The 24,576-nt window shown below is 34.2% G+C and overlaps 1 protein-coding gene across 3 annotated transcripts in view; it reads left to right on the forward strand.

Moving 5' to 3' along the window:
• Nucleotides 1-24,576, forward strand: part of PPEF1 (protein phosphatase with EF-hand domain 1) — an 829,637-nt gene that overhangs the window by 631,120 nt on the left and 173,941 nt on the right. For all 3 annotated transcript variants that reach the window (XM_044073062.1, XM_044073063.1, XM_044073064.1), the window contains 2 exons: nt 3-109; nt 19,647-19,810. In XM_044073062.1, the coding sequence (XP_043928997.1) occupies nt 3-109; nt 19,647-19,810 (271 nt within the window). The remainder of the gene's footprint in view (nt 1-2; nt 110-19,646; nt 19,811-24,576) is intronic.

Raw genomic sequence — 24,576 nt, forward strand, 5'->3', positions numbered from 1 at the left:
AGGGTTCAAGTAGGCGAAGTTTCTGCTATGACATCTCTGAAGGAAAAACTGTATGCACACAAATCAGAGTTAATTGCAGCCTTCAAGCAATATGACAAGACTGACACAGGTAAACCCTCATTATTACTAATATAACTTACATATACATTATAGAACATAACGTCATATAATTTCATTTAGTCCTTAGTGTGCTTATACATCTGTGGAACTTTAATAGTACTTCAATAACTGAAAGGAAAATAATGTGATAACAGCACAAGTGAGATTTGACAGTTCAAGGAATCTCTATTTGAGTAATAATTTGTAGTTGTAATAATGGATATATTTTCTTTTGCCAATCTCTGTTTCTTCTGTGTTCACTTGATAGAGCCCGATGTTTGTGTAATCCAAGCCTCTTTACCTGTTGTTTTGACTCAAAGCACATCCTTATGTAATTTTTTACCTTACAGTACTTCTCTCTAAAAAGCAAATATATATATATATATATATATATATATATATATATACACGGGTCCCATTCTAAAGACCGAAACGCCGATTCCCCAACGCGGAAATCACCGACGCCAGATGACTGACAGGTACGTATACCGACAGGGTGATTCGCCGACAGTGGAAAGACCGACAAGGGTAATGTGCGATCGCGACCCGGTAAGTGTGCGACAGTGACGGAGGTAGGAGTGGTCAGGTAAGTGAGTTAGGGTTAGGGTGCAGGTAGGTGATGTGTACGTTAGTGTCGGAGCTTGGGCTAGGGGTGTGTAAGTGAGTTAGGGTGCAGGTAGGTGATGTGTACATTAGTGTCGGAGCTTGGGCTAGGGGTGTGTAAGTGAGTTAGGGTTAGGGTGCAGGTAGGTGATGTGTGCGTTAGTGTCGGAGCTTGGGCTAGGGGTGTGTAAGTGAGTTAGGGTTAGGGTGCAGGTAGGTGAAGTGTGCGATAGTGTCGGACCTTAGGGTTAGGGTTTGGGTCAGGGCTAGTGTGTATGGTATGTAGTGTCGCGTGTTGTTTACGTTCCGTGTGTCGGTGTTTTGGTGTTCGGTGTTTTGCGTTGTCGGGTTTGTGTCGGGTTTGTGTGTTGTCGGTAATTTGGCGTCGGTGAGTTTTGTGTCGGGGAATCGTCGTGTCGGTGTTTAGAAGTAGACCCATATACACATATATACACACACATTTTAAACCTTTGAGCAGTCATCTTTGTTGAAGTATTGTTTTTAATTTGTACCTACGCATCTGAATATCATGGAGATATTAATACATCAGGGATATATATTTCCAATTTCTCTTTGGGTTTCTAATACTTTAACTGGAAAGCACCTCATTCCTGAGTCAGGGTACAATTAAAATTGATAAAATTAGTATTGTTTTAGCTTTTGATTTATTTTACCAAGAGTGCTCTTTCCAGCATCAGCAACATACCCAGAATTGCCTCCTTTTGCCCTTTATATGGAGCTACCTGTATTGGCAACATATTTAAGTATGCTTGAAAGTTAATTTTTTTGTAACCAAGATATTTTTATTTTCCAAGAAATAGATAAAAATAATCAAATTCAATAAACTTAAATTACAAGTATTATAGTAAATTCTTAATAAAACAATTACCACAAAGTAAGTACAATATTTACAAAGGCCTGATAGTAAATATTTAGATTAGAGCTCCAAATTTTGCAAATTCTCATAAGTTAGTTTAGTCATTAATAATATTGTTCTTCAAATATAGATCAATAAGCAAAATCACTTTAGTCCAAGGGTTATAGAAAAATGTAATAGGATAAATTATTCATTCTTTTGCTTTGGTTTATTTGACTTCTGTGTCCTTTACAAGCAAGAGGAAATCTTCAAATGATGAAGGGAATGGTTATTTTCCATTTATTTGTGATGCTTTTTCTTGCAAAAGCCATAATGGTCCATAAAATATTATAATTCATATTCACCATATCATGTTTATCTATTATATTAAATAATATTAAAAACTTTGCTAAAGAGAAATTATCTGAAAATAATACTTGCAAAAATCCTTCTTTCTTAGACAAAAATAAAGACAAGGAAGAACATTAATAAAATATATGAACTCAATCAGCATTACAATTTTGTGAACATCTCCAACAAGAGAGTGTCATTTCCATTTATTTTAACAATTGTATTGGGAGTTAGAAAGGGCCTATGTAGAAATGTCCAGGTAAAAATATGCCAAAATTGAGACCATGAGGTGTGTTTAATGAAAGATAACAATAGTGATTTATTTTGGGAATTACAATGTGGTATGTTGTCCAGAGTCATTTGTTTTATATTCAATAAAAAATATAAAGCTTGGAAATTAAATTGTCCATTCTTCTCTTATTATATAAGATTTCATATAGTATATAAAAACTTTTAAGTTCCTCTTTATAACAAGAATTCTATTTAGATATGCATAAATCATTTGCATAATCCTTCAAGTTATGTAACAGTAACCAATCTTGAGAAGTTAAGTTAAATTCAGATATAAGATGTTGGATTTCTTTAAGTTTCAAATATTTAATATAATGATACCAACATCCAAACCCCTTAATTTCCCAAAGTTCTAATAACTGAATATTAATTTGTTGTGAGCATTTTTTGTAACGTTGAAAGGAATAAGAGACTCAAACCAATTTTTAGTATCAATGTTACATTAAATCATATTTTAATAAATTTAATTAAATTCTGAATTTGTGTGACAAATTAATTTACATTGTATTATATTACAAAGGTAATGCCAAAATGCATTGTTTGATTCACTATTGTATATTTGGATTGATTAATGTTCTGATAACTTAGAAGATTTAAATGCAAAATTTTCCAATTTGAATTATTATCAGGATCAATCCAATTTAACACAATTTTAAAAACTGAGACTTTTACATACGATTCTATATCAGAAAAGTTTATTCCTCCCTGATTCCAAGATCTTCTATGATGGGAAAGAGCTATTTTAGGTTTATGAGTATACCAAAGGAAATGTAAAAGATTATTCATAGTTTCATAGTTTCATTGTTTAGTACTAGGCTATCTGCCCTGGGGCATTTATAAGCCTAGCCATGGTGATGTGGCTTTCGCCACCCCATGTAATGGTACAAAAGTGTACAGAATAGATTTAGAATACTGTGCCTCTGTCTAGTAGTGACACAGTGAAGACCCCCTTACATAATAGAATTAGTTTACTGTGCCTCTGTCTAGTAGTGACACAGAGATGACCCCTGGGGTAAACATACTATCTCCCATCCACTCGTCAAGATTTCTCTTGAAGAGAGTCAGTGAGGGGCTCTGCCTAACATGAACTGGGATTCTGTTCCAGAGTATGGGAAGCCTCTGAGTTATGAATCTGTCCCTCTAGCATGTCCTATTCATATTTGTGCTGAGGTTTAAATCTTTAGCTCTCGTGGTTCTGATGGATTTGGAGTTTTTGAGGTGGAGCATGTCCATCAATTCCTGACTGGACATGGCCTTGTACATCAGGCACAGATCACCTCTGAGTAGGTGGTATGCTACTGAATAGAGCTGGAGCTTCTTTAGTTTGGCAACATATGACATATGTTGGAGACCCTTGATCCTCTTGGTGAGGTACTTTTGGGGTCTCTCTAGCTGTTGCAAGTGCTGGGTGAGGTACATACCAAATGGGGCATTGCACTCAATCATGGGCCTGATAAAGGAGGAGTATAGGGGTACAATGACCTCCTTTGATCTGGATGTGAATCCCTTCATGATAAGGTGGGCAAGGTAGAAAGTCTTTCTAATCACTTTGGCAATGTGGGTGTCAAATGAGAGGTCACTATCGACTTGGGTCCCCAGGTCTCTGATTACTTTTTCCGTACTCACTGGGTTACTGTCTATGTGATAATTTGTGGGTACTTTGTTTTTCCCAAAGGGGATGACTATACATTTTTTGGCATTTAGTTTAAGGCCATGACTCCAGCACCAGTTGTCCGTTTCAGTGAGGCCTCTCTGTAGGATGTATGTGTCAGCTGGTGTATCGACTATGGCGCCTAGTTTGCAGTCATCTGCAAACTTTGTCAGCCACAACCCTCCCATGTTTGCTTTCACATCTGAGAAATAAATGCTGAACAAGAGGGGTCCCAGGACAGAGCCCTGTGGGACACCACTTGTGACTGGCTTTGAGTCTGACATGGCTCCAGCGATTTTGACTTTATGGTTTCTATCCTTTAGCCAGTTTGCAACCCATCTTGTGACATACAGATTTACATTTAAGCTGTTGAGCTTGTCTATGATGCCTGAGTGGGGTATTGTGTCGAAAGCTTTAGCCAAGTCCAGGTAGGCTGTAGGGACTGCTTTGCCCTCATCAATGGCTCTAGTGACTGTTTCGAAAAAGTGAACCAGGTTCAAAAGGCAGGATCTGCCCTTTACAAAGCCAAACTGGGTGGGATCAAGTGTCTGTAAGTCCCCAATGTCTCTGTTTATGAGTTCCATAATGATTCTTTCCATAGCTTTGCAGACCAGGCTGGTTAAGCTTATGGGGCGGTAGTTACCAGGGTCTGTAGAGGTGCCTTCTTTGTGGAGTGGGACTACTGTTGCTGTACACCAGTGTTCAGGTACATATCCTGTAGTAAGGCTAAGGTTAAATAGCATTTTTATGTGCGGGTTTAGCTCCTCTTGGAGTTAACTTCTTTAATATGTTGTCTGTGGGAAAATAGACAAAGCTTGAGTTATATATATAATATTTTGGGAAAATGAATCAGTTGCATTAGTTGAAGTCTGTTCTCAAATGAAACAAGTTTATTCCAATTAGAGATATGTTTTTTAATATAATAATAATATTATCATAATTGACAGTTCTTATTTCATTTATGGAAGAAAGCAGTTTAGTACCTAAGTATTCTATAGAGTTAACCTGTAAGCCAATGGTGCTATTTACATAAGTGGAATAATTCTTCTTTTTATTTAACATTATACATGTTGATTTATTGTTGTTGAAATGAAGACCAGAAATAGCTTGAAATGTTTCTATTATAAATTCAAGTTCAGAAAGAGGTGTTTTTGAGTTAGAAAGAGTTAATAAAATATCATCAGCAAAGATCATAATTTTAGAAGAATAAAAATTAAAAAATTCTATTCCTTTGATGTTTTTATTTTGTCTGATTTAAAATTGTAATAACTTCTATAGCTACTGAAAATAGAATAGGAGAAAGAGGATAGTCTTGTTTAATGCCTTTAATTATAGGGATTTGTTTAGAAATGAAAGGATGTATTTTAACATATGCTAAATTATTTTTATAAATACTTTTTAATAATGAAATAAAACTTAACAGAAAATCAAATAATTTTAATACTTTAAATAAGTAATCCCAATTTAAAGAATCAAAGGCTTTTTCAATATCAAAGCTAATTAATAATGTTTCATACTTGTTCTTGTTTATGTAATCCATAAGAGTTAAAGTATGTATAATGTTATCATGCATTTGTCTTTGATATATAAAACCTATTTGATCAACGTCTATTACTTGAGCTATTGGTACTTTTATTCTATCTGTAAAGATAGACATAAAAAATCTTATAATCATAATTCAGAAGTGAAATAGCTCTATTCAAAGAACAATTTGGAGTCTCTTTATTTTCTTTTAATATTGGCAAGATTAGAGAATATTTTCCAGGTGGGAGGGATCTTTTCACTAGATTGTGTTTCAATAAGCATTTTATGAAAAAAGAATAAAATATTAGGAGGAAGAAGCTTACATATTTCAGAGATTAACCCATCCATTGAATGAGTTTTATTATGTTTTAGCTTTTTAGCCTTATCTACCACTTATTTATAAGTAATGGTTTTATTTAAATTGTCTTAGGTTTGAAGGAATTTTCTTAATGTTAAGATTATCATAATTGAACATAAAGATATCTGAGTATGTATACTAGTATTTAAATTAGTATAGTGAAATCTAAAAGCATCAAGAACATCAGCTATATCTGTTGTCCTTTTTTATTTTTTCCATTTCTAATTTCTAGATTACATTTAGACTGAATCTCAACTCTCCAAGAAAGATTGGGCATATGTTTAGCTGACAATGAATAAGAGTTTACTTTTAACATTTCTAAAGCCAATTTTGTTTTATGAGTACAATGTCAAAATATTTTTTGTTTAAAGTTTCTATTTCTTGTACATTAACTTTTCTTATTTTTGCATCCTTGGATTTGGCATTTACTGAACAATTTTGAATATTTTGGAGTTCTTAATCCCACTCTTTAATTTTATTTTTATACCAAGTTAAAATTTTACCATAAATATAGGCTTTTATATCCGCAGTGGTGCAGCTGTAGAGTTGTTGCCTCACAGCAAGAGGTTCTCCCATTTGATTCTCGGCTGGAATGTGGGGAGTGCCTTCTGTGCGGAGTCTGCATGTCCTCCCTGTGGTTGGGTTGGCATTCAAAAGACATGCGTAAATGGGTGTGCCTTGGTTGGACATCAAGCTGGCACCTCGGCGTTCATGAAAATCTACTGCCAATCATTAGCAGACCGGAGTTCCGCTGTGGCGATCCGTAACCGGGAAAAGCTGAAAGACACACAACAACAACAACATCAAATCCCAAATCATAATACTATCTACATCTAGTGTGTTATTAAATTCTAGAAATTAAGTTAATTCTGAAATTATCCAAGGTTTAAAATTTTGGAGTTTGGTTATGTAGGAAGGTATTCTTGTTATTATTGATAATCTTTTAGAATTAATCTGCATGTTTAAAATAAGAGCATCATGATCTGAAATAGGACAGGAAACTATAGCAAAGTATAATATACTTGAAAATAAATCATGTGAAAGTAATATACAATCTATTTTTGTCTGTGCAACATATGTAAAATCCTGATGAGAGAATAATAGAGTTAGGATTTTTTGTAATAAAAGTATCCTTTAAGTTATGAGCTTCTATCCACTTATATAATACTTTAGCTATAGATTTTAATCTTAGTTTCTTTTTATTGGTGGTATCCGATTCATTTAGTAAACAACTAACCAGCCCCCCTATAATTAAATTACCTTTACATTTATCAAGAATTATATCTAGTTACTTTTTATCAATGTTTGGATGTAAACCTGGGAACCAATAAAGGTTAATTAAAGTCCATAACCTATTGTTAAATTTGTATATTATAAAAGTTAACAAACCTTACTGATCTTCATATTTATATAAACTTTGAAGAAATACTGTAACATTTTTCCATAGAATCATAACGCTTCTTTTTTTAGATTTAAAATTTGATTGAGCTAAACTTGTAAATTTGGTTGGATTTCAAATGTTTCTTTCTGCATGTTTGATGCAAGTCTCTTGTAATAAAACAACTTGAATTTTCTATATTTTTAGATAATGTACTAAGTTTGCTCTTTTCCTTTGATTATTGAATCCATTAACATTTAAAGATAAAATAGGTGATTCCATTTACATGATTACTGCTTATTTATATGTAATAGCAAAATTAAAAATAAAAAAAATCTAAAATTTACACATGCTTTCAATATATTTTATACTTTTGGAGATAAATATTGAGTAAATCAGGCCAAAAAAAGAGAACAAGATAGAAAAAAATAAAATATATAATGAATTTGTAAATAGCATAAATTAATGTCCAGCATGGAATTATCACAATTTCTAGTTCAATAGCAAAAAAAAAAAAAAAAAAAGTACGAACTATCAGGCTATCCAACACAACCATACAGGACAACATATACAAATAATAGAGGCCTGTAATTATATGAAAAGATATAAATCAATATATGATTTCAAATAATATGAACAATATAAATTATTTAATATCAACAATAAAGTAAATATGCTTATTTAATAATAACTTGCAAGAAAATAAACTAAATGAATATATTATATTAAAAGTAATACTCTAAACAAATTATTTCATTTTCAGAACTATTTGAATGGTAAAACACACACATTTCTTGTATCCTCAGGCATATAATATTATTATTAATTTACATGACAGACTGTAGGCTGTAAATTCATAATATTACAGAGAAATTCCACTACCAAGAACTTGCACTGAAGAAACATAAATACACTGGACAAATAATAATAATCTGTATAGCATGCCTCAACTCAAACTTTTACAAGTTAAAGAAGGTAATTTGTTCTTCATACTAAAAGCCTTATAGAATATGAGGACCTACTTAACATTTCTTACAATATGATATGATGCAAGATAATTATAATTTGTGATTAGGTCTATGTTTGGGACACCTTCTTGTGGTTATAGTGCTTACATACTACTATAGCAGTATTTACTGCAGTTTCTAGTAAACACGCCCATTGTAATCACATAGTAAATTCACATCATTTACAAACAATACTTTGAACTAATGAAATGTCACCAGATCTGTACTGTCATCTGTGTGCCATGTAGTTTAAGTATTATTATGTTGTTTAGCATTTATAAGAATTTGCAAAGCCTGCTTATCTATTACATGCTTCAGAGTAATATATACTTTTTTATGGTTGTGAAATGCTAACAAATAATAAGACTTGTAATTATCTGATGTGTATGGCATAACAGCTATAGTGTTCATTGCCTCTTGTTTAAGTCTCAAGAAAAAAATATATAGCAGTACTGTCCATTAGCATATATCAATTCCCTGAGTAAATATGCCATATTCAATAACTGCAATCAATGTGAATAACTTCCATATGCAACCACTGTCCCTGCTGTTGTCTTAACTTTGCATGTTATTAACATTTATATAATTTTACTTCCCTTTGCCTCTCTTTTTCTTCATGAGTTTTTCACATTCTTTAATAGCATGCCAATTTTTTGTTAATGTGCATAAGTCAAGAATTGTAAAAAAAAAGTATTACGGCAGTATAAAAGTGTTTCTATTTAAGATGCTTCTTTGTAACAAACTCATTTGGCTGTGTTAAATAACTAACTACATTTTCTCTATTTACCTTCCTATCTTACCTACATCTGCATTAACACCATTATATTCGGTGAACATTCGTCCCATTTGACATCCCCTGTGTGTTAATATTTTATCTCACTTGCCCTTAATTCATATAAGCTAATCATTAACTCATATGAAAGGTTTGCTTACAGGCAAGCCACTTTTGTTTAAATTGTGTACACGTCTCCTGTACCTTTCCATGACAAATAGTTTGCAATCAGATGAAGGATATTTCCATAATCACAATCCACAAAAAAAACCCCAAATAACACTGCTGTCCTTCCAGAGTAAAAAAAATTGCAGGCTTTATGGTCATTAGAAGTTTTCTCTACCTTGATATAAGGTTTCAGATGGCATTATGTAGTACTCGTTTTATGAATTTCAAATTAAGTGCAAAAAGGAAAATAGTCCATCCATCCACAACCCCTTTTACAGTGTGATAACTTAGATAGCAAGAAAAAAACGTCATGGCTTTATCAAAAAATGACAGGTTTTAATCATAGTTCTCATCCAATCAGGGACAAATCTCAATAGAATCAGAGGAAGAAGGTGAATATAGACCAGTGGCTAGAATAATGAATTATAGAGTGTGTGTGTGTGTGTGTGTGTGTGTGTGTGTGTGTGTGTGTGTGTGTGTGTGTGTGTGTGTGTGTGTGTGTGTGTGTGTGTGTGTGTGTGTGTGTGTGTGTTTGTGGCAGGGAAAGCTAATACCCATTAATTCTGTACCATACCTTTCAACATCTTAGATCAAGAAATCTGGACAAAGCCTAAAATAATTTAGGGACAACGTCCCAATAATAGGGACACATTTTAAATATTACTCTTGTAAACTTTGATCATTTTTAGAATGACAGTATTTGTGTTAGCATGCATTTTCTAAAGGATATTAAGTCTGAATCTCAAATGTATGTTATTTAGTGACCTCAGTCCTCATTGATTTGCCAGAAAATCACAAATGTTATTAGGAACAGACCAAAAACATATGGCAAAAATCTGGACAATATGTGAAAATCTGGACAGTTGAGCGGTATTTTCTGCACAGTATAACCTAAAGAAACTAGTTAATATCATATCTGCAAAATTTAGTGCGAGTTTTATACTGCCCACAGTTACAAATTCCACAGTCTCAGCCATTCCTTTAATTACTATGGAAAATGTTCTCTCAAACTTCTCGCAGGTTAAGAACACCTCATCTATGGCCCCTGATAATATACCAGGTTGCTTCATTATGAGTGCCAAATATGGCCTATCTGAATCCCTACATAACCTCTTTAATATAAGCCTCTCCACTAGTTACACTCCTAAATTCTGGAAAACAGCCATTGTAATGCCATTAGGCAAGGGTGTCTGAACCACAGACACTGGTAACTATAGATCTATTAGTCTTACTAAATTCATATGAAAAGCTGTGGAATATATTATCTCAGGTTTCATTAATCTGGACATTGAAACCCTCTTAATCCTAGACTCTCATGAATTTGACTTTGTACAAGGAAGGTCCTGTCCTTTTAACTTTAATTTAATTTATATGAAAAAGTCACCAAAGCAGAGGATAGCAGTTATGTAGCACACAAAGAATACCTATACCTGGTCAAGTCCTTCAACACTATTCCCTATGCAGACATTATCAACAGACTTTTAAATCTGAATATAAATTTGTGTAATGGTTTGCTAACTGATTGTCTTACAGAAACTATGTGGTGAGAGTCGCAGGTGCCACTTCTAAAACCAAATACATTTTACCAGTAGTGTATCATAGGGTTCAGTGTTGGGAAATTTACTGTTTGGCATCTATTTTCAGACATTCAGACTAAGATTTCTGGCTTATAGTTATCTGAGTTTGCAGATGACTGTAAATTGTGTGCTGTTATTCTGTCTCCCACTAATGTACAACTTTCCAATATCGGTTAGACCGCATTAATACTTGGTGAAAAGACAGTGGTCTAAAATTAAATGTGAAAAAAGTAGCATAGTTTATTTTGGCAAGAAAACATTTTCACATTTCAAATAGATGATATAGCCCCACAATTAGATACTGTCATAAGGATCTGAGCACTGTTGTTGATAATGCCTTTTCATTTGACCATCATGTCTCTGCAGTAGTTTGGAAATCCTTCTATCTAATTCATCTAATTTACAAAGACCTCTTGACTAGATCCAAAGAATTCTTAATTCCCTTTTACTTGTATAACATCAGGCTTGTTATTAAATACAATGCAGCTTTTAGCGTGTATTTGTATTAACATATCATTCAGCTTGACAGATCTCAGAAATTGATAACCAAAAAGATCAGTGACTTCAAAAATCTTATTAGGACAGACTGGCAAGGCTCTCTCTGTATTCAATCTCTTATACACTCCTCCATGGTGATTCATATCTATCCTTTCAAACCATGAAAGATCCAACCCCCTTTGATGTCTTATTCCTTTGCAGAACTAATGGTTCCTGAAATACTCATTAAAGGAATTAAACCTTCATCAGCAGAAAGGTAAGGCATGTAAGCATGATAGCTTCATATCCCAATGTATCCCTTAACTTTGGAACAAATTTCAACCACATGGCAAGGAGAGTAGTGCCCTTGTCTCCTTCAAGATAAACTTAGATAACTGGACGGGCAGCCTCAAATCCTCTCCAGATCTATCTTGTATTGTCCTCCATGATGCTTTAGGGAACTTTTGAATAAGTTATTTTTGGTTACACTTGTAATGATCTGAAGACTGATTGCCTAGTACTTAACTGAAAACAAGAAGGGATGAAAGTTTGAAAGAAGATAGATACATAGACTGGAAAAGAAAATGACTTGTGAGTCTCGAGTTAGTTAATGTTTTGCCACAGATACACTCCCTATTACTGTGTAAATGAGACTTGGCAATTTTAAAACTTTATTTCATGGTATGTTTATATATATCAGGATAGTATTTTCTTATTTCTCCTTTGCCTGCCAATCATCAACCTTCCTTCACTTAGCTGCTGTCATATAGGTAGCCATTAGGGGGTTTGTAGTTAACTGTTCAACCCTACCCCCTGCTGGCTGATATAAGTACCCACATCAGTGGAGAAGCATTCTATGCCTTTCACTGGCATGAATTTGCTCCCACACAAATGCCTATGTGGGCTACTACCACTGACTTGGAATTTCAAGTTCACATCCCCTAGTGTTATGGCCATTGTTGTTGTTGCTCAAGACTTTGCATAAGAGCCATCTGGCTAACCAGGACGTCGGGATAGGTGAACGTGTGTGGTTTTCCCTGTCCCACCATCCTCTGCCCAGCTCCTCTAGTGCCTCAGCCTCTACTTGAACTTAGATTGTGCGGGCCACAGTCATGGACCCCCCCCCCATGTAACAGAGATGGGATAAGAGAGAGTTTATTGTAGCAGAACTAGAATAATAGAAAGCTTTTGTATTGCATTTCTATGAAGAAGTCATAGCCTAAATCATCTTGTCTATTAGGACATGATCTAGTAGAACATGGGTTGACCAGTGGACCCTGTTGGTTTAGAAGGTTTGTACCAGATCAATGTATCAGATAACAGGAGCTGGATTATAGCAGCCGGTGACATATTGTTATTTGGAAGAGCAGTCGATACGTAGGAAATTATAGTTAGTAAAGCTTGTTTACCCTGAGAATATTGAAAAGAAAAATGTAAAACCTTTATAAAAATATTCTCAAAACTATGTGCCAGCAGATGATAAGGAGGGTTAAACTTAGTGAAAGGGCACCACATCTTAAGAAGAATCAGCTATTATTTCCCCTCCCTTTATATCATAATTTCATATTTAATAATGTAATAAAAACCTTAAAATTTTTCACAAATTGAGATTCAGAAATAATAGGGCATCGGGGATGAATTCCAAACTTTTATTCAGTACCTCATGTTTTTGAAGAAATATTAACAACTACATTATTTTACTGTATCAGTTCAAAACTGGATTTTAAACAATCAGTATATTCTGGAAACTCTGCAGAGCATATTTTTTTGTATGTATTCCCCCTACCCATTTTACTTTCAAAAATTTTGTGGTACTAAAGGGCTAAGGGCTGGCAATTTTCTGGCTTCCAAAGAAGTCTTTGCATTGTAGTTAGCTGAGAAAGAGCTTGGTGATGTGGTAGTTTTAACAAGTTTAATTCTCTGAGGTCTAGGCAGTGGCGTATTGTTACAGTTTACTGCAAAGTTGGCTATTGTATTATAACATTACTCAAGTTTGGAGTGTTGTGAGACTTGAAGTTTAATTAAAAATGGTGCAGCATACAGGAGAGAAGACAGTAGAACAGAAGAGGCTATACTTCTTCGGGCTATATCAGGGAGGTGTGTCTTCAATCTGTATAATGTAACTAGTTTTTGATGATTTTTTTTTACCAAGTGTGATTCATGGTGGTTGAATTTCAACTAGTCATCTATAATGACACTCAATAATTTGTATGGTACTTGTTTTATCAGGGTGTTTTGGGCAGAGAAAATAGGGAATAGTAGTGTTCTGTTTTGGGGTGAAGAACAGTAATTCAGTTTTTTAAGGGTTTAGAAAATATGAAATATTTAGTCATGTTTCAATTGATAAGAATTATTGTGTAAGGTCTTGGAGTTAAAAGAGATATTTGGCAGAGCAGATTAAGGTCAAGTCATCAACTTATTGATGTAAGTAAGCATTTTGTAGCAGTGTAGAGGTCATTGATGAATATGTTGAAAAGTATGGGGCGTAGTATAGATCTTTGTGGGACATCAATATTTACTGGCAGAAAGGTGGAGAAATGATTTTCCACTTCACTGCTTGAGCTCTGTTTGAGAGGTAGCTATAAAGCCACTGCATTGAAGAGCTGGTGAGCCCCAAGAATGAAAGTTCATGTAAGAGTAAGTAGCTTCCCAGTGTACCAAAGAATGATTATAGAAAATGCTATGATCTTATTTACATTTAAAATCACTTAAGTGGGAAGATACCCCAGTATAGCAAAGAATGATTATATAAACTGCTGTGATCTTATTTACATTTAAAATCACTTAAGTGGGCAGATACCCCATAGTACCAAAGAATAATTATAGAAAGTGCTGTCATCTTATTTACATTTAAAATCACTTAAGTGGGAAGATACCACAGTCTGCCAAAGAATGATTATAGAAAGTGTTATGATCTTATTTACATTTAAAATCACTTAAGTGGGCAGATACCCCAGTCTACCAAAGAATGATTACAGAAAGTACTGTGATCTTACTGACATTTAAAATCACGTAATTGGAAAGATACCCCAGTCTACCAAGGAATGATTATAGAAAGTGCTGTGGTCTTATTTACATTTAAAATCACTTAAGTGGGTAAGTGGGCAGATACCCCAATGTACCAAAGAATGATTATCGAAAGTGCTGTCAACTTATTTACATTTAAAATCACTTAAGTGGGCAGATAACCCAGTCTAACAAAGAATGATTATAGAAAGTGCTGTGGTCTTATTTACATTTAAAATCACTTAAGTGGGCAGATACCCCAGTGTACCAAAGAATTATTATAGAAAGTGTTGTGATCTTATTTACATTTTAAATCTCTTAAGTGAGCAGATCCCCCAGTGTACCAAAGAATGATTATAGAAAGTGATGTCATCTTATTTGCATTTAAAATCACTTAAGTGGGCAGATACCCCACTCTACCAAAGAATGATTATAGAAAGTGCTGTGATCTTATTTACATTTAAAATCACTTAAGTGGGCAGATACCCCACTCTACCAAAGAATGATTATAGAAAGTGCTGTGATCTGATTTACATTTAAAATCACTTAAGTGGCAGATACCCCAGTGTACCAAAGCATGATTATAGAAAGTGGGGTCTATATCACGTCATCAAACTCTGAAAACAGCGAACGATAATTAATCAACCCTATTTCACTGAAAGATGAAAATTTCTACAGCTCAGAACAATAATTTCTTTCCGAGGGAAAGAAATCACTGTTCCAAAAAAAAAAAAGTAAACAGTTAAAACACATACACACCTACCTTAACCCTACTTCTAACCCAAAATAAAAAAATAAACAGTTTAAAACATATAGCCACCTAACTTAACCCTACTTCTAACCCCCCCAAAAAAGTAAACATATATACCCTACTTCTAACCCTAAGGTGTATGCTAAATATATTACTAGATATGCACTTACCTTAACCTGCACCCTAACCCTAAAAGTCTGTAACTATTGCACAATTATGTTCGGGAGCCATACCGGATAAGGAAATCTCTGAGACCACACTCCAAGACCACATTACAGTGCAAAACATGGCAAACTAACAAAGTGGCCAAGCAACTTCTTTCCCATGGAAAGAATTGGGTGAAAAGCTGCTTCACTATTTTGCCTGTTTGCTCTTTTCAGTTCAGTGAAAACGCATTCGATAGAATGTGTTTTTGATAATGTGATAGGGACCCTAGAAAGTGCTATGATCTTATTTACATTTAAAATCACTTATGTGGGTAGATCCCCCAGTGTACCAAAGAATGATTATAAAAGTGCTGTGATCTTATTTACATTTAAAATCACTTAAATGGGCAGATACCCTAGTCTACCAAAGAATGATTATAGAAAGTACTGTGGTCTTATTTAAATTTAAAATCACTTAAGTAGGCAGATACCCCAGTCTACCAAAGAATGATTTTAGAAAGTGCTGTGATCTTATTTACATTTAAAATCACTTAAGTGGGCAGATACTCCAGTGTTTCAAAGAATGATTATAGAGAGTGCTGTCATCTTATTTACATTTAAAATCACTTAAGTGGGCAGAAACCCCAGTGTACAAAAACATGATTATAGAAAGTGCTGTCATCTTATTTTAAATTTAAGTTAGCAAGTATACAGTCTTTAAAGCTCTGAATGGACTGTTCCACATTAAAGCTTTCACAAAAACAAACAAAAATCAACATCAATGCCAGAAACTCTGTCACAAGTAATTTTCCTATTAATCCAAAAACTACTTGAATATTTTTTGAGAAAGAATCTATAGCTAAAATAAACCCAAATAATTTACCTTTACCACATGCATAATAACCCTTTTGCACTGATCTCATTAATATTTCTAGGATTAGACATTTTATAAAAGTTAAAATAACCCACCAAGTATTTACAGCCAAAATATTACTTGGCATAAAATGGACCAATGAGATTGTATTTCTATAATAGAACTTGCATTTCTGACAAATGTGGTAAGAAATCTATTACCTTCCATATGTGATTTATTTCTCCATTTTTTAAATCTAAAGAGTAAGGACATCAAACAGCTATTTTGGGTGTATCAAAAACCTTCTTTTTGTTACTTCTATGTAAAAATCTATGAGTTTGATCTTTAGCCTGACTTTGATAATCATTCTCTTTAATACATATGCATTTTAATTCCATATATAAGGACTTCAGAATATTTTTGATCTGGATGACAACTGTCAAAAAACATTTTTTTGAAAAAAGGTTTACAATATAAACTGTGGCTCAAGGATCTCTCCCTTTGTCTCATCACTGTAAGATCCAAAAACCAGAATGAACCTGTAAGGAAAATTTTATAACACTGTTACACTCCAGAAAATTAAAAACAAAATCTTCCAGTTCACTTCTTGTGTTCCCCCCCCCCATATTATCCAGACAACATGCAGTCACATCTGCATAAATGGGGCAAATATAACCTTTGTAGGAAGCAAATCTACTTAAAAAAATCATTTTTTGTTAATGCTATTTCTGTCAGACTAATTAAAAAATCTCAAAAGTATAAAAATTTGTATTTTCCTAATAAAGTGTTATTGCTTCCAAATCCCCAGTGTGTGGTATTGTAATATATAATGAAATGACATCTAAAGTTCAAAGGAGATGTGATTGTTCAACCTGGATGCCAGATACAATCTGAATAACCTGTGTACTATGTTTTACCTCAATGAAACATTCTCAAGTAAAGGTTTTAAACTTTTTTTTCAAAATGAAGAGAAATTGGTTCAGTTAGAGAAACTTTCTCAGAAACAATAGGTCTAATAGATGGAGCTTCTAAACTCTTGTGAATTTTGGGTAATAAATAAAACAATTATGGAAAGGAAACCAAAGCTGCTAACTCATTTTTAAACTGTGGGAAAATAATACCCAAATCTATAAAAAAACTTAAAAAAATAAAATAATCAATTTCTTTCTTAAAGTTCAATGTTGGATCATTATCCAGTTTATTGTAAAATTGCTATTATTAAGCTGTTTTAATGGTTCTGCTTCATAGACTACAAGATACCACAATATCAACATCCTACTTTTATCAGCTGGACAAATAACCACAGATTTATCCTGACAAAAGGTATTAATTAATCAATTCAGATGTTTTTCTGTATTTCATACATTGCCCTGAGCACAAGTGAGAAGAAAATGTAAATTCTTTATAACCATATTCTGAAAATTACGTAACACAGAATTATAAAGTGGGTTAAAATTAGAACCCTTAAAATGAAAGGACACCACAGCTCCAGTAGAATCAGAATATTTTCTTTCCTGTTAAACTATAATTTCAGACTTAAGTATCTACTAAAAGCATGTAAATATTTTACAACTTGATATTCAGAAATAATAAAGGAGGGATCTTAAATTTCAAACTTTTATTCAGTAGCTCAAGTTTAGCTGGAGATAACACACCCACACACATATATAAATTTTATGGATACAACTCAAAATATCAAAAGCACATTTGAGTGAATTTTTTTTTTTTTTAGGAGGGGTAAAAATCACTGAAAACTCAAAATATTGCAGGTACATTTGACTGAAGGTTAAAATGGCTGAAAGATCATTTTTATAATGTTTGTAAGTAGGAGTGGTTGGTAAATGAATGTTTGGCTGTAAAGATTATAGTAGCTGGTAAATATGTGCAACTGGTTCCTATAAGATGACCGAAGACACACGCCTTGGTCAAACTTGAAAAGATGAAAAGGCAAAATGACGAAGCGGCATATAAGCAAATTCTTTCCCTGGGAAAGAAATCGCTTGGCCGCGTCCATTACTTTACCGTTTTTGTCACTGTAGTGTGATCTCGGAGTTGGTATATTTAAGTAAAGGGGGGTTATATTTTAAGTGTTTTTTTTTTTTTTGAACAGTGATTTTTTTCCAAGGGAAAAAAAATCGCTGTTTTAAGCATTAGAGTTTGTAAGCTTTCGCTTACATAGGGTCGATAAATCATCATTCGCTTTTCTAAGCATTCGATGATTTAATATAAACCCATGTGCAACTGTTCTCGGGTTATGGTTAGTGTAAGTGTTAGATAAAGGGCTAGGTTCAGTGTTGTGCATGTTTGATGATGTGTGTCTTCTATGTCCTTTTGTCATGTACTGACAATGTAAGGGAAAGGGTTTTTAATATGTAATGTGTAGGGTTAGAATTTTATACAGGGGTAGGGTTATGGTTGGCATGCTTGAATAAGGTGGTACAGTTTACCTACTACACCAAATTTTCTGCAAGTAAAAACAACTTCCTTCAGAAAATAATAGCCCACAGCAGTACTTGTCATTCTGCCTGCTAGCTGCTTTCCACAGACACAACATAAATCATTTTGATTATCTGGGATGCCTTCTCCTATGAAGAAAAAGTGACCCCATGCTGATGATGTAGAATTAGCTCACATTAGGGTTAGTTGGAATCATGTTGACATTCTTTGATATTAAATATTGTGGTGAGTTGTTTATTGCCTAATGCCTATATTTGAATTTGTCTAACTCTAAAATAAAGTATACAGGCAGTATATACACTTCAGTTAATAGGATTCTGCTAAAGTAAAATAGGAAAGCAATCTTGACTTGCAGTTTATACCATTCTGTTATGAACATTGCGCAAAGGTAAGTAAGCATACATAAAACATTCTAATGAGAGTCAAACAAGACAGATACAATGCTTCCTTTACACTACAATCTGTTTTGACTGTATTTAGAATATCCATCTGCCATCTGGTGACCTAGTAAAGCAGCACTAATAAAAGAGATTGAAAATATTAATTTTTTGAAAGAATCAATAGATTTTCACATTTATTATACAATGTAAGTTTAATAAATTTACATGGAAAATGGACAGAATAATTCTTGTTTACGAACCACTACAAAGCCACTACATTAGAAAACTTAGAGGGATACATGTGCAAGCAATTTTTGTACATTCCTATCTATGACATAAAATACTAAATATTAAAGTCAGATACAGGAGGAACTGGTTAAAATTAAAGATGGTTAAATAAGGGAAATGCTAGAATGTATTTATGAACTAATAAGATCAAGTCACACCTTCAAGAAAAAAATGTTATTTGAAATGATAGAAGTCTTAGACTGGCATTTATTCTGCTCACCTGAACCATGTACTGATTATGTGCTGCTGTAACTCCACGTTGCTTTCCTTGAAAACATTGTGAGAAATAACATTTCTATATTTATTCCCTGGTTTCTATATAGCAGTGTGAGTCCTTGTTTTGATAAGCAAATCCAAACAACTTATATTGCATGTAGTGCCTCACCATCTTTCAGCTCTGTTTTTCAGACAATGTTAATAAAATGTGTTAAGAGTCTGATGGGACCATCAGAGATCCTAAATGGCCATCACATCTACATTATTTTATTTTCCAAAGAATCAAATAATGCATTGAGAGAGTTTCATTTCACCACCTCACAGGTGTCACATAGTATTACATTTGTATATGTTTTTTCAGCAGAGACATGCAGATTTCTGTTAAACAGGCTAAATAAAATGATTTACTACTTAATATTGAATACTGTTGTTTTAAGGGACAATTTCCATTAGTGAGTGGGCTGCAGCAATGGAGTCAGTCCTACATTTAGATCTGCCATGGCGAACGCTGCGCTCAAGACTGGCAAGACTCAACTCTGATGGGAATGTTGAATACCAGTCGTGCTTTGAAGATATTCAGATTGAGCAACCAACAACGGAGGTAAAGCACAGATAAATCCTACATACATTATAAAACATTGTGAGTTTCTGTTTTATTTATAGACTAATCTGCTGTATACTAGAAGGTAATTATCACCTTTTTACATTTTGAAACTGACAAGCCTTGGTATCTCAAATAACATATACAAATTTTTAAGAATAATATGAAATATGCAACATATTCCATTCAATTTTGTTTTTTTTTATTCACTAATTAAGATAAGCAAACCAAATTAAATTATGTTTTTACAGGAACGAGATACCTAGGCTTTTCCCTCTGCAAGCTGGAAAAGGCTGAATGCATGCAAAACTGTTCATCACATGCTAAAATACAATTACTGTACTGTTAAATTTAAAGTACACATTGGGACCTAGGCATTTTTTCAACCTACTGCCTCCTGCATACCCAGCCCATTCCCTTGCCAACAACAACTGTTTCAGGAGAACGCACACACACACACACACACACACACACACACACACACACACACACACACACACACACACGCGCGCGCACATGCACACAGAGTTGTGAGCCATTATTTAATGACTGTGACTTGCAAGGATTTGCAGAAAACCGCAGTTTTTAAAATTTTATGAGGAACAGATCAAAATATAATACAAAGCAAGGGATATTCTACAAAATCAGGATAGCTGAGAGGTATGGTTGTAGTGCAGAGGATTAAAGCTATGAGCTAAAATTATGAAAACTATCTCCTTGTTTTCATGTACTCCTCGAGTTGATTTCCTAAGCACACCATTTGCCTAGTGTATGACTCAGAGCAGTTAACACACACATGCTCAGACACACACACACACACACACACACACACACACACACACACACACACACACACACACACACACACACACACACAAACACACACACACACAATTTTCAGAATTCTTTTGCAATTAATAAATGAACTTCCTGCTGTTCTCCAAGCCTTAACTGAGCCACGTCATACTGCTATACATGCAAGTACCTCTCAAATGTCCAGAAATTCGAGGAATACCCAGACCTTTGCCTCATACCTTTTCATATGTTTATCATAAAATTTATGTTTTTTTCTGGCAAAATATTGAGGACTGCAATCACTACATAAAAACAGATATTTGAGTTTCAAACTTCCTATGCTTCAGAAAATGCATGCTAATGCAACACCTGCAATCCTAGCAACTTCCTAAGTTTACAGGAAAATACTTACACTCTGTCAATGATTTGGGGCCTTTTACTCCATTACTCTGACTTTATACAGAAGATGGAGAGATATGCTACTGTATGTATTGAACAGTGAAAAATACTCTGGCAGCATTTCATTTCACTGCATTTTTTTTCTGTTACCTTTAATGCTAAACTAGAAATACATTAATCAGTTAAGTGCACAGCTTTTCTGCCTAAATGAAATTGAGTTAGTGATTTCCTATCTGGCTGAATGCCAAATGCAGAGGAAAGCATCACTAGTAACAAGTTATGGCTCTAATATTATAATCACACTGCTAACTTTGGTACAGTGGCTGTTGAACTGAACTCTGGAAATTATAATTTTAAAGGGAATACTCAGAAATTCATGGCACCCTTGTATTTTTTCCTAAAGGTTTGCATTTTCTGACAAAATGGGAGTAGTTTGCTACAATCTGTAAAAAGGAAATCTTTTTTTAACTAAAACCTGAACACCATAGTGCTCCATACAGGCAAGATATAAACTGCAGAAAACGTTATACCCTGCCTGCATAGAGCACTACAGTCCTCAGGTTTTAGTTAAAAAAAAAAAAAGAAGAAACATTTGTTTTCACTTTTAAACTGTAGTAAACTGCTTGCTACAATGTAGCAACCAGTTGATACAGTTCAGACCACACACAGAATGCTACAATACTCAGATTTAAATGCAGTGGTGAAGAGTCAGGGCAGGGCAAAGAAACAGGACTTGAATGGCTGTGTGTGTGTGGGGCTTATGCATCTGGCTACCTGGTTAGAAAGACATCCAGTTTTTTTGGGGGGTTGCTATTGTATTTTTGCTTCAATATAAGAGCTAGAGGCATGGATCTGCAATAAACCAATCACTACAGTACAGAGGGTGGGGTGCCTGTTCATGGTATCTGCACAGGGTGTTGGTTGAGCCAGCTACCTTTCTGGATGGTCCATGATTAAAATGGGGATAGAATGCAGAGATAAGGCTGTGCTGGTCTTTTCCTTCTTATTCCATTTCACTTCCAGTGCGGGACAAGAGTAAACTTTCTAACCAAGTTATCCTTCCTCCTTTAAGTCAATGTGCTGTATTCATTTATCTGCTTTATTTATTTTCCTGTAACAAGCTGAGTAACTAGGCAGTATCCGTGCAAATAGTTTTTAACATTTTAAATATAAAGGCAAGTGGAAATGAGTACTAATTTGGTGTAGAAATTAACAAACTAAACCATTATAATACATGAGGTATAGCTCTTAACCTTTAATTACACAAATGAGAAACACCACCTCTCATAATTTGAAACAAGTGGCCAAAGGAGATACTAGTCTGCTTCATACTCCATCTAGTGCTGCTGCTGCCAGACCATGGTCAAATGGAGCCCTAGGAAGTATAATGGCCTGGCCTGCCCAAACTCTTGCAACTGTTACGCAATGGATAAAATTTCAGTAAAAGTATGTGAAAGATCTCTTTCTTTTGTGCTCATAATGAACTTTTTTTATTTCAAGACATATTGAAGTCTCTACAGGGAATGCATACAAAAGTTGAAGTCACTACATAGAATACTCCATGGAAAGTTTATGGAATCTAACATCACTCAGTTGAATGCTTATGGAATCTGAAGTCACTACATGGAATTCTTATAGAAGCTGAGGTCACTACACAGCAATCTTACAGAATCTGATAATAATGTATACAGAATCTGATATAACTATGTGGAATGCTAATGCAAGCCAAAGCCACTATGTGAAATGCTTACAGGAGACTAAATTCTATAAATATTTTATGTTATGAGTTTAAGTCACTACTTGGAATGCATATGGAATCTGAAGTCACTACTTGGAATGCATATGGAATCTGAAGTCATGCATTGGAATGCTTATAGAATCTAAAGTCACTCCATGGAATGCTTACAAATCATGAAGTCACTATAAGAAATGCTTACTGAATCTGATGCCAATAAGTGGAATACTTAAAGAAGTAAAAGTCATAACATAGAGTACTTATGTAACCTGAAGTCACAGCTTAGAATGCTTACAGAAGCTGAAGTCTCTACATGTGTCTCTTCCAGAAGTTGATATCACTCCAAGGAATACTGACAGATGCTGATATCACACCTTGGAATACTTATTGAAGCTGTAGTAACTATATAGAATGGTTGCAAAGCTGAAGTCCCAGCATGGAATGCTTATGGAATCTGAAATCACAGCTTGCAGTATGTACATAAGCAGAAGTTACTAAATGGAATGTTTACAGAAGTTGATATAATTTCATGGAACACTAACAAACTCTGACATCACTACAGGTAATACTTACAGAAGTTGAACTCACTGCATAGAATGCTTACAGAAGCTGATGCCACTAACAGAATGCTTATGGAATCTAATGTCACTGTATGGAATACTTACAGAATCTGAAGATACCACAAGGAATGCTTACCGAAGCTGAAGTCATTACATGAAATACTAGAATCTGAAGCCACTACATGAAAAGCTTGCAGAAGCTGATGTTACTACATGGATTGCTTACAGAAGCTAATGGATCGCCATGGAATGCTAACAGAATTTGAAGTCATACCATGGAATACTTACAGAAGCTGATGTCACTACATGGAATGTTTACAGAAGCTGATGCCACTAATGGAATGCTTAAGGAATATAATGTCACTGCATGGAATGCTTACAGAATCTGAAGATACCACAAGGAATGCTTACCAAAGCTGAAGGCATTACATGAAATACTTATAGACTGTGAAGTCACTACATGAAATTCTTGCAGAAGCTAATGTTACTACATGGATTGCTTACAGAAAATAAAGTCACTAAAAGGCTTGCTTACAGAATCTAATGTCACTGACTGGAATGTTTACAGAAGCTAAAGTCATACATTGGAATTCATTACAAGGAATGCTTACAGAAGCTAATGACACTCCAAGGAATGCTAATAGAATCTGAAGTCACAATATGGAATGCTTTCAGATGCATAAATCACTACAAGAAATGCTTACTGAAGCTGATGTGACTACATTGTATGCTTACAGAAGCTGAAGTCACTATATGGAATTCTAATAAAATCAGAAATCATTGTATGGAATGTTTACAGAAGCTGCTGTCACTCCATGGTATGCTTATGCTATCTGACCTGACTACATGGAATACTTATAGAAGCTTAAGTAATGACATGGAATGCTTGCAGAAGCTAATGACACTTCATGGAATGCTTATAGAATCTGAAGTCACTGCTTGAAATACTTAAAGAAACAATGACTTCTGATTCTGTAAGAATTCCATGTAATGACTTCAGCTTCTGTAAGCATTCCAAGTAATGATTTCAGATTTCATTAACTATTCCATGTAGTGACTTCTGCTTCAGTATGCATTCCAAGAAGTGTCTTTTGCTTCTGTAAGCATTGATGCAGTGACATCAGCTTTTATAAGTTTTCAGTGTAATGACTTCAGCTAATGTTAGCTTTCCAATCCACGACTTCAGATTCTGTAAGCATTTCATGTACTGACATCAGATTCCATAAACATTCTGTTAGTGGCATCAGCTTCTAAGTATTCCATATAATTGCTTCAGA

Source organism: Protopterus annectens, chromosome 5.part1, assembly GCF_019279795.1.
Source record: "Protopterus annectens isolate FY-2018-M chromosome 5.part1, PAN1.0, whole genome shotgun sequence".
Taxonomy (NCBI): domain Eukaryota; kingdom Metazoa; phylum Chordata; order Ceratodontiformes; family Protopteridae; genus Protopterus; species Protopterus annectens.